Below are 15,415 nucleotides of genomic sequence, written 5' to 3' on the forward strand. Positions count from 1 at the left end.
CACCATACAAATAGCCCACACCCTGTATACAAAAAGTATTTTCATCAAGCCTGGATTGGTTTGGAATATTTTTTGTAACTTTTTTATGTAATATAACTTTATAGTGAATTTTTTTCAGAAATGAATAAGTAATTTATTCATTAAACCCGTAAAGAAAGTAGTAAAGTCGGACGGGGCCGACTATATGATACCCTTCACCACTATGGGTATATTAAACAGGACTATTAGCATGAAATTGGATGAAATAAAATATGTGATATTTATCTAAATGTGAATCTACGTAGATCTATCCATAAAGTATGTAAATCGACTTCAAACAAATATAAATAGGTCATCCGTTGGGCTATGTCTGTACTTCTAGAAAACGCAACTATATAGTTTTATGCTTAATTTTGTACGATGTGCAAACTTTGATGTCAATCTGACTAACATGAGGGGTTTGATGCCCAATTTACTTGAAATCGGGCGAAAATATATATGGTGCGTCAATTACTTAAAATCAATCTATAATAAAAAGGGCTATATCTGTCTAAATCTGCAACGATTTTCACGAAACTTGGCAGACATCATTCTACACATAAATGATTAGGCTGTACCAAATATCGTGCAAATCGAAAGATATATAAGGACTTTGGGCACCATTTACATGAAATCGGACGAAACTATATATGGGAGATATATCTAAATCAGGACCGATTTTCATGAAACTAGGCAGACATCATTCTAGGCTCAATTAAGTATGTTGTGCCAAATTTCGTGCAAATCGAAGGATATATAGGGGCTTTGGTGCACCATTTACATGAAATCGGACGAAACTATATATGGGAGCTATATCTAATATATGGACCGTTAAATATATATATGGGAGCTATTTCTCGAAAGTTGGCAGACATCATTCTAGACCTAAATGATTAGGCTGTACCAAATTTCTTATAAATAAGCAAATGTTGCTAGTAATCGAGAGCATAACCATTATTTTTCATTACGGCATCACATCTACGAGCATTGAATAAATAAAATGTCCAATTTGAGCCTTGGGTATATTATTCCTTACATCTTGAAACTTTGGGAAGAGGCTATGTCTGTTTGTTTGTGAAACTCTTTTAATTTTTCTTTCTATGATACTTCAAAGATTTTTCTTTAGGGTTAAGATCTGATGATAGTGTTGGTCATTATAAAGTCCCTGATTTTTGACTCCCGCAAACAATCTTTGACATCCGATCCATTACTTCGTAAATCTCATAAATATATCGAACTCCAAATAAAAAAACTGCTTGCAATACTGTGGCATGAGCCTTTCATTTTTGGACTCTCTCACGCTCATTTTTTCATGTCTGAGTCTTTAATACTTAGCTTTGATTTATCCGAAAGCTTAATATTTCTACACTGAGTCCGATTCAAATAAGTATGAGCTTTTTGGAAAGTCAATCTGGATTTCCGATTCTTTTCAGATAAAATAAATATTTTTTGCCTCATTTCTATATTTTGTAATAATATCCATCTATAAGAATCGAAATAGGTGTAGCAACCAAAAAATAGTAATTAAAAATAACTAACATTATCGAGCTCATCTGTTTGTACTGCAGAGTTGCTTTAGTTTTGTACAAGCAAAAATTGAGACAATTCCCTTATCCACAAAATATTATTTATTTCATAATGAATTTTGCATCAATGCTGTTATTTTTTAAAAGTTAAAAAATAATTATCTTTCCTTCTAAATATCAGTTAATAGTGTAGGGTATTTATCAATTGTCACCGTCAACTTCTACAAAACTATTTTCCCTTTACTTCGCCCCTTTACTTTCGACCAGATAAAGTCCAATGACAAAACCCAATAAGCAATCGCATAGAAATTTATTGAATCATCAATGGCAAATAATCCCAAAAAAATAATGTTGTCAAACTTATTTTTGGTGTTGGTGTTTTCACTAAGATTTGTTTTGTGTTTGTATTGTTTCTATATTTTTGTTTTGATTCTACCCTATTGTTAATATTTGTTGGCCAATTTCGCGCATTTCTCTATTTTGTTTAAGACGACCAACAACGGCGGGGACTATACAATTCTATTAAATCCATATGAACAAACATGCGTGTGTGTTGTGTATGAGCGTATCTCTCTCCATGGTGTTGTGTATGAGTGTGTAGTGGGTATCTGAAATGGCATTCAAGTTGAAAAGACTCTAATTGATAAGATTAATGGCAAAAACACTAGTACCAAATACCAACAACAACAAATGAAACTTTGTCTTTTATTTCCATTGTATTGCAATGAAATTTGGAGAATGGGAGAGAGCGAGCGAGCGGTGGGTAACTAGAAACAATCTTAACAAAAATACAGTACATTTGAGAGTACAGGTGTAGTAGAGATCCCTGGGAAAGGTATTCTGGGTATAAAAGTTTGAAAGGTCCTCTATGCCGAATACTTCAGAAAAGCATTGTGCCTACGGAGTACTTTTGAAAGGTATTTTATCTACCGAATACAATGTATTAAGGGGTTCAGAAGTATCTTCTATATTTTGAAGATTTTTTAACTTTCTTCTAGGTGTAGAACACATTTAGGAAGACTTCAAATTGTGTAGAATACCTTTTGAAGGTCTTGTAAGTCTAGAAGGCCTTTGAAAAAACTATGTATTGAAAACACTTGAGAGATCTCATAAGTATGGATCATATTCATGTTTTTATCCCGTGCAGCTCCTCCTTTGATGCAGTAGCGTATCGTCATTCCCTCGTAGCGTATCGTCATAAAAAAGACAACGATTTGTAATTACGACCGACTGATTGACTTGTAGATGACTTTCTGTGTTAAATTAAATTTTTTGAAAATTGTCAGGAAGAAAGGAACATTTTCAATTTATAGAACGTATCTACAGGGGTTTTACGATTGTTGTGTGGTACTAGATATCATGTCTTTGTACCGTTGTATGTAATATGCAAAAGGAAACAATAAATAGAACTCCTAAATATTTCCGATATTCTGTAAGACCCAACGTCAACGTCATATAGTCTGCTCAGTCTGACTTTTGTCCTTCCTTTCCATTCTTGTTTTATTGTATTTTGGCCATTTTGGGATTATAATTTCAATAATTTAATGGGATTGGTCATCCAACTTTTGCAACGCACTGTAAAATCTTACTTAGCTTAAAAAAATTGTGCATTTAATGAAAACAAATACAAACAAAATAAAATGAAAAAGAAAACCCAAAACAAAACACACTGACTGGCTGGTGGCGCAGTGGACTCGCACACAAAATACTAAAACCAATTTCGATTTGCTTGCTGACAGAGTGGCTGCCTTAATTGTCACTAGCGTGCGGAGTGTGGCTGTGCATATTTTGAGAATCGAAAGAAAACGCACATATACGGTACGGTGCGGCATTTTTCCGTATGGCGCGGTTCGTTACGATGTTGTTTTAAAAAAATATATACATATATTCTTCTTCTGATGCACAATTAATTAAATTGCATGTCATATTGGCGAACCTTTAATGGCGCGGCAATTAAGTGTTTAAATACAATTTTATATATGAAAAAAATAATAAAAAATACAAATCAAAACAAATAAAAATTTGTTATTTAAACAAAACACCTTAGAAAATGGGCCGTGTCAGTGATGCATTTTGTTGTTGTTTCCGTGCCCCCGCCGCTTCGTCCTATGAAATTGCACCAGAATGTGATGATGATTTCGTAATTTTAAAATCGAAAAAATCAAATCATGTCTATGATGATGGATTAAATGAACATCTTATTGATACTCATATGCAGCAGACGACAACGACGTCGCCGATACAAATTGTTAAAATACAAGATCAGCAACGTTCCAAAGATTTGCCGCCACCACAAGAACACGATGAAGAAGCCAAATTGCTAAAGAACAACAAGTAAGATATAAAACATCAAGCCAAAAATCAAAAAAGAATACCAATGCAACGTCTAAACTCAGCAGCATTCATTTCATTCGTATCCAAATTTCGAAATACACCAACAATGATATTCTGCAATTCAGCTGATTTTTTCTCTTCTTTTTTTTGTATTTTGCATTACAATGTGAATGCGACAGCAACAAAAAAAATCATAGCTTTGATATTGACATTGACTTGGCGCTATAGATTAGTTTTATATAGATGTATGTGTACATTAGGCTGGATTATTTTTTTAAGGGAAAACTATGCATTTATTGTCTGGCAGTTGAAAACATTTTATTTTTTTATTTTGAATCAGAAAGGACTTATTTGCAATGCATCTATTTGTTAATGAACCAATGAGGATCCTGCTTAACAAGATCCCAAATATTAATAGCTAATAGCTGTGTATATTAAAAAAATAAGCATATTCACGAAAATACTCACTTGTTTAGTACTTAAAAATAGTCTTAGCAAAGAAATTATGTTTTCTAGATTTTAATCAACTCTGTTATATATTGGAGACCTATATATGAAATTAAAAATTTGGGCATGCAATCCGTCACGATCTTAATAGCACCATTGAAGAATCTCAAGCAATTCAGTCCACTTTAATTACCCGATTCCCGTAGATTTTTAACCCTTTGTGGTCCAATGTTGCCTACAGGCAAAAAAATGTATTTATGCTTATATTTAGTACGCATTTATGCTATTGGTAAATTTGGAAATCAGTTGCTAGGAAAGTATACTATTCACAACCTAAATGCCATAATGGGGAGGGAATAGAATAGACTGACGAATTTCACAAATATCACAGAATTCATAGAGTTATAGGGATATGCTTCTTCTATCGTTTTCCTTTCTAGGGCGCCCAATAGACCTTGACTGGCTTAAGTGTATGTCCTCTTTAACTTCGAATTTTCCGATTGTAAAAAACTTCTTAGCATGCAACTATTAAAGGTATATACACTAGTGGCCAAAACTAAAGCAACGGAAATTGCAATGTTAATAAATGCCGCAAAACTTTTTCAAAAATAAAGATATAGTGTTGTTTTTCAGTTTTTAATCGGGTACTTTATTCACATAAAAAATATGATTTCGGAGAAATATTCCATTAATAAGTTAGTGATTTCTCGTTTTATATGTGGATTTTATGCAACTGTTTAGATAGGAGGACGGCTGCAAAAAAAGACATCAGACGGTTATCGTTGGATATAACCTCAAGAACAGAGCGTGGACGAGCTATGGCAGCAGGCCTGCATGCCCGAAAACTATCAAAAAAGTTCTTTCATTTCTGAAACGAATCGGAAAACCAGATTGCCTTTAGCAAAGTCCCATATTAATTGGAATTCGATTGAGTGTAGAAAATTATGCTCTCGTATGCATAAAGTTAAATATTAAAGATTCGGACATGAAAAAATTGCGGTGAGAAAGTCGAAAAATGAAAGGCTCATGCCACAGTATTGCAAGGTACGGCGAAGCACGGAGGTATTGTAATGGTATTGTTTTGGATTGTTTTTCTTTTTATGTAGTTCGATATATTTACGAGATTTATGAATTAATGGATCGGATCGTTTATACAAATGTGTTGGAAAACGCTCCCTTCGTTGAAAAAATATACCGCTTGTTTGGAAATTTCAGCTTGATAATAACCTCCAAACATACACCAAAACATGTCAACGATTGGTTTTGGGAATCAAAAATCAGGGTTTTATAATGGCCAACACAATCATCAGATCTTTACCCTATAGAAAAATCTATGGAGTATCATAGATAACAAAATCAAAAGAGTTTCACAAACAGACAGACATAGCCTCTTCCCACAGGTTCATGATCCAAGGATCAAATTGAGCATTTTATTGATTCAATGTCTCGTAGGTGTGCTGCCGTAGTTCTGGCCAAGAAAAAATTGGCTCAATTTAATTTTCCATAAAATATTTTTTTATTTCCAAATAAATTTTTCGTTCATATTTTTTATTTACTGTATTACCTATTTTTATCTGAAAAAACGTTCATTATAACTTTTTTTCAAAAATGTTAAAGATCAGTTTGCAATTTCAGTTGCTTTAGTTTTGGCCACCAGTGTATATTTTGACATATATATTAACAGATTAATATTAAGTATCTCACAGTTACCTGGCGTATTTTGAACCAAGTTTGCTGTTATTGTTACATACCGCAATATCAGAGTAGAAATCTTCCTCGAAATATGATTTATTACTGTAACGATCGGTTCTGCCGACGAAAACTGAACTGAAAAACTCCTCACTGAAATATATTTGGTTCAATCCAAACTTTGATTCTTTGAGGGTAGAGGGAAAAAAAATTGTCCTCCATGCTGACCCCGCTTTCACGTGTTTGAAGTAGTTAATGTAGTTCTTTTTTTTTTTGACGCTAGTTATTTTTTAACATACAATATATTGACGATTTCAAGAACTATGTTTATGTATTATTTTTGGATTTTTGAAGAATATTTTTAAAGTGGTAATTTTTGGGGTTAACTTCATGCTTGATATACTATATATATTTTTTTAATTATAGTATATATATTGGGCACTTTATAAACACGCTTAACACGTGTTTCTGTATATTTCATTATTTTTTAAACTGTAACAATTTAAAATTATCTTGTTTTTTATAAGAAATATCCAGTATTTTTGCTCAAATCTACGTCATCCATACGTTTGTATGCAAGCATGTGCATTAACGTACATATGATTATTGAATAATTAACTTTTAATGGTTCACACTAATTCTTGGTTTTCTTTCTTTACTAATTCCAGTGAAATTGAACAGTCATTGGCTGCTGCAATATCCGATCGTGCTACAGATGAAGTGTTGGAAGCTTTAACACGTTATCGTCGCGGTTTGGGAATTGCCGACTCACCCTCCGTTATGTTGGATGAACCACAAACACCCGATATTGTGCGTAGTCGCTCCAGTCATGTAAGTTTAAATGTGTCATTCCCATTTACATTCAAACACTGATACACGTTTTCGCATTATGTTACAACATTTTGTTTATTATTCTTAAGAAATGTAATTTTTACGAGATTTTCGAAAAGTATAACGAGGTTTTATTTTAATAAGAAATAATATATATTTTTTTATTATGAAGACCTAATTCATACCAATTCAATGTTATCATCCTTGGTCCATGTCGACGTTTTTAAAAATATTAACTTTAAATATTTCAAATCAAGAGATGTTAGTCGTGGATACGTCTTATGTATGCGAGAACTTTACCTTGAAATTCAATATTTCTTGCTAATTATTGGTACATAGATTATTAGGTTATTATATTAGGGTTTAAAATCAAAATTTGCTGTTTTCCGAGTATTATATTTAATGAAAAGTCCGATCCGATATAATAACTGTTCTATACAAAAACCATGAAATTGGTTTTATTTTTATAATTTTTTGTTGGAAGATTTTTCCATAAAAATTGTATTTTCACAAGGAAAAATATTTCTTTCTGCAACCTTTTGTTCGGTTGGAAATTGAATTGCGAGATTCCCAAAATAAACCACTTAATTCCATTTGGTTTACTAACATTGCCAAAAACTTAAATGCTGTATACTTTGTTCACATCTTTTCTTTTTATTATCTTCATAAAATATATAATATTGTTAAAACAAACATTGAATTTAATAGCAAATATTCTTTTTATTATCTCAAAACCAAAACTGCGTCCTATGCTACAAAGAAAAATTGGCTTTGGAATTTCTCAAACTTTTAATAAACCGCTCAACAATATTCATTAATTTAAGTATAGAGAGTCTGATTTTAATAAAAAATAATTTATTTATGAAGTCTCACTTCATTCCGAGAAGCTATTCTTACTTACTACTGGCTTCTTTGCAGCTGTGCCTTTGACCCGGGGTCAACAGGTCCTCTCTCCATTCCATTAGCTATAATTTTTTTCGAAACAGTAGCCATTGAACTCGATGTGTTTGTTGCGATCACTTTTCCTTCATACTCATTTTAGCTTTTTTATACCCTTCACCACACTGTGCTACAGGGTATTATGTCTTTGTGCACATGTTTGTAACAGCCAAAAAGAAATGAGATAGACGCATGGTTCCTTTTGAGAATACATAGAATCTCTTTCTCAGTCGATTTATGCATGTCCGTCTGTCCATGTTAAATTGTAAACAAAGTACAGATCGCAAAAATTTTTACAACGTACTGAAATTAGTGTAGTCTAACGTGTTAAGTTTTGTTGAAATCGATTCAGATTTGGATATAGCTTTTATATATATTTTCGTCCGATTTAAAGTAAATGGTGCACCAAACACCTCATGTTTGTCAGATTGACACGTCTGTCTCAAAGCACGATTCTACGCCTAACGACAAAGGTGAAGCTAAAGTTTTGGGTGGATCCACCAGTGGTCGAAATAGGAAGAAGGGAAAGTCCGGCAAAAGAAGAAGGGAAAATTAGGTATAAATCTTGACAGGGTAAGCCACCGAACAAAACAAAATGCCCTCTGATATGCCTTCTTGTTCAGTAAATATTTGGATTTTGGGCGCTGGAGTTGCCTCCTATTCTATTCGTGGCATTTTTCCCCCATTAGCATTGCCATATCGGCAAATTGCAACGCAGCTACGGAAGTTTCCACCTTTCAACACTCGGGACTTTGATAACCATAGTATCAACGTCGTCTTGCCCGTTCGTCATCGTGGCATATTTCAAGACTAAGGCGGATGCTGAAATTTTGCACAATCGGTTTGAAGGGTAATGTTGTCATTGAAATCACTTAAAACAACAGCAAAGTCGTCCTGTTCCGCGACCAATGTCATTTTGTTGAGAGTTAGCTCATGCTATTGGCGCTAAAAGAGGCCGTGTTCGGGTTATGATTGGGTTATTTGCTCTTGTGGCTTTTGAGACTGAAGTCGCCACACTGACGTCACTCGAAGAAGTTCTCTTTTGTTTATGTATTAAATTTTCAGAATCCACCCATTATTGAATGTCTATACTCATTTGTGCATCAAATCGACGACGGATTCAAAATGGTTTTTAGATTTGTTCATGTTAATTAACCAAAAACTTCTTTATAACCTCAACATTCACATTAACGCATTGTCTCTAAAATAGTTAAATATTACATTAAAATATTTTTAATGCTTTCTTTTACATCTTTTCAGGATTCGGATGGTATGATTTTACGAACAGGACGTAATTCCATTTTACCCAAATTAGGATTAGAATCACCCACTGTAAGTGTTGACTCACAGCCACCAATGTGGTTACAATGAGACTTAAAAAAACAAGCATATCACACACACACACAAACATACGTACTAGATATACACATTCATTAATGAATATTATTCTTATTATTATTGATATCAAAATATTTTATTAGAACAAAATATATATAAGTTTTATCATTTAGTCGTGAAGAAATTTAAACCAGAAACACAACGCAACGCAAGTTTCCTCATAAAACGATACAAAAACAAAATACATTCTAGTTACACTTAGATACAAAATAAGTCAATCATCAACAATTCGATATTGTAAATTGAGTTTCAAAGTTTCACAACGCAAGTAATGAAACAAAAAAGAAAACCAATCAAATCAGAATGCACTTTAGTCATCTGTCTGAGTGTTGTTGTTATATTTTTTCTTTTTTCAAAAGTTTTATTGTTTAAATTTTTAGTTGAAAACAAATATTTCATTTTATTGTTAAACATTACCATTTATCCATTTACTTATATGTCTTTCCCCCTTCTCTTTTCACAACGAAAAAATCAATATATTACAAAATAAAATCTACAATAATTCCATCCATCAATCAATCAACCAACCAACCATTCATTATCAATCATCTGTTAAATGCAATTTTCCAAAAATTCAAACTTTTAAAATAATTCACACCCAATACAAAAAAAAAACAAATCATCTCAAAAAATATATACCACAGAAATTGGAATATCTCAACCTTGTAAGTAGATTGTCTTGATGAAGCAAAAAAATAAATAAATTACATTATCTTCATATTATTACAAATAATACATAATGCATATTTTTCCTGTTCCTTTTAAAATAATTTTTACAAACTCTTTATTAAGAAAAAGTCAATGATGCATATATATTTAATTAATAAAACTATGTAAACTTGTATCTACATTCTACAAATTGTTGATTTTATCTAACACTAAACATAGACCGTAAACCTTTCGTAGCGATTTCCTTGGTGGAAGTCTGAACATAAGTAACTATTGTGTGTGAGATAGCAATTCTCAAAGTTCCCTTTCAAACTTCCTCATAGATATGGGTGGAGATGGCGTTTTTGTGAACATTTATTTGCCTATAAATAATTGTCCTCTAATATTTTTGGAGCACACTCTCTTGACTCCCTTACTCTCAGTTCCCGACTGCATCTGACGAACTGGTTTATCGGTTGATACCATTCTCTTAGGATATTTGTATTTTGTGCAATTTCCATTTGTGTAATTATTCAATATTATTATAATCATTTCAAATTGTTTAAATTTATTATCGGTCAAAAAAATATATACATTTTTATAATAAATATAGGGGAAACATCGTACAGTTTCAAAAATATATATTGTTCACACCATTGATGATGAAACAAATATCGGTTGATTTGATTAGTTTCCGCCTAGGTTGTGTTAGGATTGTAATTTTTACTGTATTTAAAATAAATCAAATTGATAATTCAATATAAATATCCAATGGGATTTAGTAAATATCTACTCCCAAGCAATAGCAAATAAACAAATAAAATGCATCATTGACTCTATTTAATGAATTTGATATATCCCCCCAATTTCCCATTTTTTTAACCGTACTAAGCATTATATATATTTTATTTATAAGCTACATGATTGTTGTCTGCATTGTTGTGAATTCATTAAATAATTTGTAGTCAAGCTTATTACTACTTTGGTAGATATACATAATTATAATTTTTTTAAGTTTTTATTTTCATATGAAATAAATATTGCATTCTACTTTTCTTGGTAACTTTCAACTAGTTCTGTTCTCATATTCCTGGCATCATCCATCCATCTTCAGTCATGTAATCATATGCATGGTTTATCGTGAATTCTTCTCCATTTATATACAAATAGTCCTAAAACTAATTACTTGCTATAATTGCTCGACTTTTTTATTAAAATATTAATTATTTTTCTTTCCTCTTATATTTTCGCTGAAGGCTACACCACACATGCCCACCAAAAGACGTTCTGTTGCTGCCCGTAAGGTACGTCCACAATCGGTTGTGGAAAATCTAAGCCTTGGCCATATACCCGATCTATTGGAATCACCCTCATCACATCGTTCAACATCACAAATATCACGCCGTGATTCGTCAATTAATGGCGATGCCACCCTGACAAGTGATAGTCGTGGCGACCTAGATGATGGAGGCGGCGATGAATGTTGTGATTCCATTACAGAATTGCCAAGTGCCTCTTTTCAGTTGCAACATCTAGTCAAAGGTCGCCCGAAAAGAGCCAAAACACGTGCACCCACCCGGCCGCTAGTTACAGCCATTGAGAATGGTAACAGTACCAAGGAAATTGGTGAGGGTCTTGATCAATTCTTTCGACCTGGTTCGGTAACACCCACCACACTAACACCCCTTGTATCACCCACCTCGGAGGAATGCAGCTCTTTATCATTCGTTGATAGTCCAACAATGAGTCGCAATGGCAATGATCACATGACCTCCGAAGAAACCACACCAATTCTAGAGGAACGTCGTCCCATAAAATTGGAACGAAATTCCCCCTTATTAAAAGGTGCTGCATGGACAACACGATCACGTTCCACTGACAATTTAGAGAAATATTCACCATTGGTGGGACGAAAATCGCCACTTGTCAAAATGCGTACAGAAGGTGGTGGTAATGGTGCCGGTGGGCCAAACGACAACGTTACAGACTCTTCGCTGCCCACAACACAAGCTGAACGTTTGCTAAAAACCTGTTCGGGTCGTGAAAGTAAAATGCGTTCACCCAGTACCGATTCGATAAAATCACATACCGACTCAACAACAGGTGCTAAAACAGGCAATGGTATTTTACGTACACCGGTAATTTTACAAAAACCACGGCCATGGTCTGTGGTGGGCAGTGAGCCAAAAACTGCTGCACAAGGAACAAATTCAGTGATGCATACCAGTACGGATTCAAGTAAAACAACACCGGAAAAATTGGATGAAGGTAAATAACGGACGAATACAATTGGAACATATCTAAATTGAATGTATTTCGTTTTTTTTTCAGAAATGGAAAGTGTACCGTTTGGAAACGGCACAACCAATAATATTGCTGGCAAAACAACAGGTGAGTTAATTGATAAGTTTAATAAAAAACGTAACAATTAAGGCTACGCAAGTTCTCTTTCTTCATTTATTTATTATTATAAACTTATAGTAAATATAAGAGTATTATATGCATTAAAAAGGCATAAACAACTATGATCTTCATTATTTGAAAAATTGGCATAAAATGCAAAAAAATCATTTAAAATGAACTTAATTCATTTTATAACAAATCTCAAATATATTTTAGTAGTAATATCAAACCATGCTTTCTTTATTTTTTGATAAAATTTCCTCGATTAATAATTAACGTATATTTTTATTTTTTTGCTGCAGGCTTGGAAAAGAAATCCGTACGGGAACTTGCTGCTGGTCTTAATCGTCTAGGTAATTTGATATGAATTTATTTGTTTTAATTATATTTTTTTAATTATTTCTGTTTATATATATATATATATATGTAGAAGTTCAAGAATGTTGTTAGTCTTAAAGAATAGATTTGTTGTTGTTTTGTTTTTTTTTTATAATGCACTTTTAAGTTTTGTTCATCACGAAATGTAATATCAGACCTGTATATAATTTGAATGAAATGTCCGATTTCTATGTTGCTCTCTCGTATTATGAAGGGAATATATCTATTCAAAGTCAGAAATCTGATATAACAGAAAAATTATAGAACCTTTACTACAGGTTTTACTTTGTGGCAAGCATTTATTTCTATACATAAAATACAAGACTATGAAGTTGGTATTCTAATGACCCAACTTTACATATAGGCAATATATGTCCACTTCATTAGGCCACAAAGGGTTATTAAATGAAAACTGCTCATTGGAATCGTTTAGATTATTTTGGTTTTGATACATTGGTAACATACGAGAGCGTATTAATAATTACTTCGTTCATTTGCCTAATTGAAGTAATTATTTTTTGTACTAGGAGTTAGCAAATACTGTTAGCTTTGCGGACACTGTACTAACATTATTGGAGCTAATCCGTGTTTGCCAATGTAAATTCCCAAAAATTACCGATCAGTCTTCAAACTTTTTTACCATATTGTAGGTCTTAATAATAATTAAGATGTACATTTATATTTTACTATATATACAATGGTGGCCACAACTAAAGCAACTAAAATTGAAACGTTAATAAATGCCACATAACTTTTTCCAAAATGAAGATATCGTTTTAAATCGGTTACTTTATTCACAAAAAAGAAACAAAAGCATAAATGCAAAATACATAATGAAATAAGTAATAATTTATGGATAAGAGAATTGTCTAAATTTTTGCTTGGACAGTACAAACAGGTGAGCTCTAAAATTTTAGCTATTTTTACCGTTATAATTATTATGTCTTGGTTTCCACACCTATTTCGATACTTTTATTTTCAGTTTGACTTACTGTCAAAAAAATATAAAAATAGCTAGAAACAAATGCAGTACTCCGATAAAACACCTAACTACCAGAGGTTGTGAAAATAATTTATCACAGAAAATGATTTCCGAGAAATATTCCATGAATACTATATCAGTAGTGGCAGTTCAGCACGAAGGAAGTCTGCAAAAAACATCAATTCGTACTGATCAACAAATTGTCATAGCGGTAAAAAAAAATACCCATTTAGGAGTTCAAGGGAATTTGTGAGACGGTTATCATTGAATATAACCTCAAGAACAGAGCGTAGGCGAGATATGGTAGCATGCCTATATGCTCGGTAACTATCAAGAAAGTTATTTGGCTCAATTCACAGTATTGCAAGGGTACTGGTAAGCATGGAGGAGGCTCAATAATGGTATTGGGTTGTTTTTCTTTTTATGGAGTTTGAGATATTTACGAGATTTATGAAGTATGGATCAGATTGTTTATATAAATGTCTTGGAAAATGCTATGGTTCCCTTCGCGGAAGAAAATATACCGCTTGTTTTGGTGTTTCAGCTTGAAAATAACCTCAAACATACACCAAAACATCTCAAAGACTTGTTGTGGGCCAACATAATTTTTAGATCTATACCCTATAGAAAAATCGTTACAGTATCATAGATAACAAAATGAAAAGAGTTCCTCAAAAGTTCAGAATTCAAGGAATAGTATACCCAAGGATCAAATTGAGCATTTCATTGTTATTAGCAACATCTGCTTATTTTTAAGAAAAAATAAAAAAATTGCTTTAGTTTTGACCAAGCAAAAATTTCATCAATTTTTTTTCCGTAGAATATTTTTTCTTTCAAAATAAATTTTGCATTTATACTTTTTGTTTTTTTTAATGAAAAAAATACCTATTTATTTCTTAAAAAAAAAATTGCCATTGTTATATCGCAAAATTAACGATCAGTCCTCGAACTTTTTGTTATATTATAGGTCATAATAATAATTCAGATAGATGTACATTTATATCATACCTCATATATTTTTCGACAAACCCAACCCCGACCAATACTTATATTAATTATGTATATTTCGTATAACTTCTTAGGATTTCCGCCTATGTGATAAATTTCAATAAAACTCTTCCCTATTTATTTTGTTAATTTACATTTTGTTTTCTCTTTATTATATTTTTTATTTATTTAATTATCTGTTTCTTCCTTTTTTTATATTTTTATGTTTGTTCCTACCTCCCCCCAAACACCTATACAATACAAATTCCGTGTGAAACAACCTCTTGCACCACTTAGATTTACCCCTTAAACCACAAGTATTACCACGTTCGTTACTAACATCATCTTCATCGTCGGCCATAAATAAACTCAATCGAAATTCATCGTCCTCTGTTACAAGCACTTCTACAACAACAACTACAACAGGATCATCGTCATCATCATCGATTATAACATCATCGATGTCAACTTCGGCAAGTGAAGTTACATCGAAAATTGTCACAACCAGTGCATTTAATAGCGAAATCAAAGAGATGTTGAGTAAAAGTTTAATAAGTGAAAATGGAACAAATGAAATATTGAATATACGAAACAGCCGTACCGCAACATCTACATCGTCGAATGTGCAAGATGACAAAAATGACCCTGGTGCCGTGGGGTCAACAATAAATGTTGGATATAAACGTATTGCTGGCAAAGAAATATCATCACTTTTTGAGGTTTGATACATTCCAATGCCTCGTCGCATTTATCAATACACTGAAAACATTCATGGCTGAACTCATTCTCGGGCAAAAAAAAAAAAAAAAAGCTTTTGAGTGTGTGTGCGTTTCTT

The 15,415-nt window shown here is 32.5% G+C and overlaps 1 protein-coding gene across 1 annotated transcript in view; it reads left to right on the top strand.

The window, feature by feature from the left end:
• LOC133322033 (F-actin-uncapping protein LRRC16A) overlaps nucleotides 1-12,262 on the top strand; it is an 85,602-nt gene extending 73,340 nt beyond the window's left edge. Inside the window, exons 16-19 of the mRNA XM_061531101.1 lie at nucleotides 6,683-6,845; nucleotides 9,045-9,116; nucleotides 11,087-12,098; nucleotides 12,162-12,262. Of these exons, the coding sequence (XP_061387085.1) occupies nucleotides 6,683-6,845; nucleotides 9,045-9,116; nucleotides 11,087-12,098; nucleotides 12,162-12,262 (1,348 nt within the window). The remainder of the gene's footprint in view (nucleotides 1-6,682; nucleotides 6,846-9,044; nucleotides 9,117-11,086; nucleotides 12,099-12,161) is intronic.
• Nucleotides 12,263-15,415: the final 3,153 nt, after the last annotated feature.

The sequence above is a fragment of the Musca vetustissima genome, unplaced genomic scaffold, assembly GCF_032173495.1.
Source record: "Musca vetustissima isolate MV318-11 ecotype Yass unplaced genomic scaffold, APGP_CSIRO_Mvet_v1 utg33717, whole genome shotgun sequence".
Classification (NCBI taxonomy): domain Eukaryota; kingdom Metazoa; phylum Arthropoda; class Insecta; order Diptera; family Muscidae; genus Musca; species Musca vetustissima.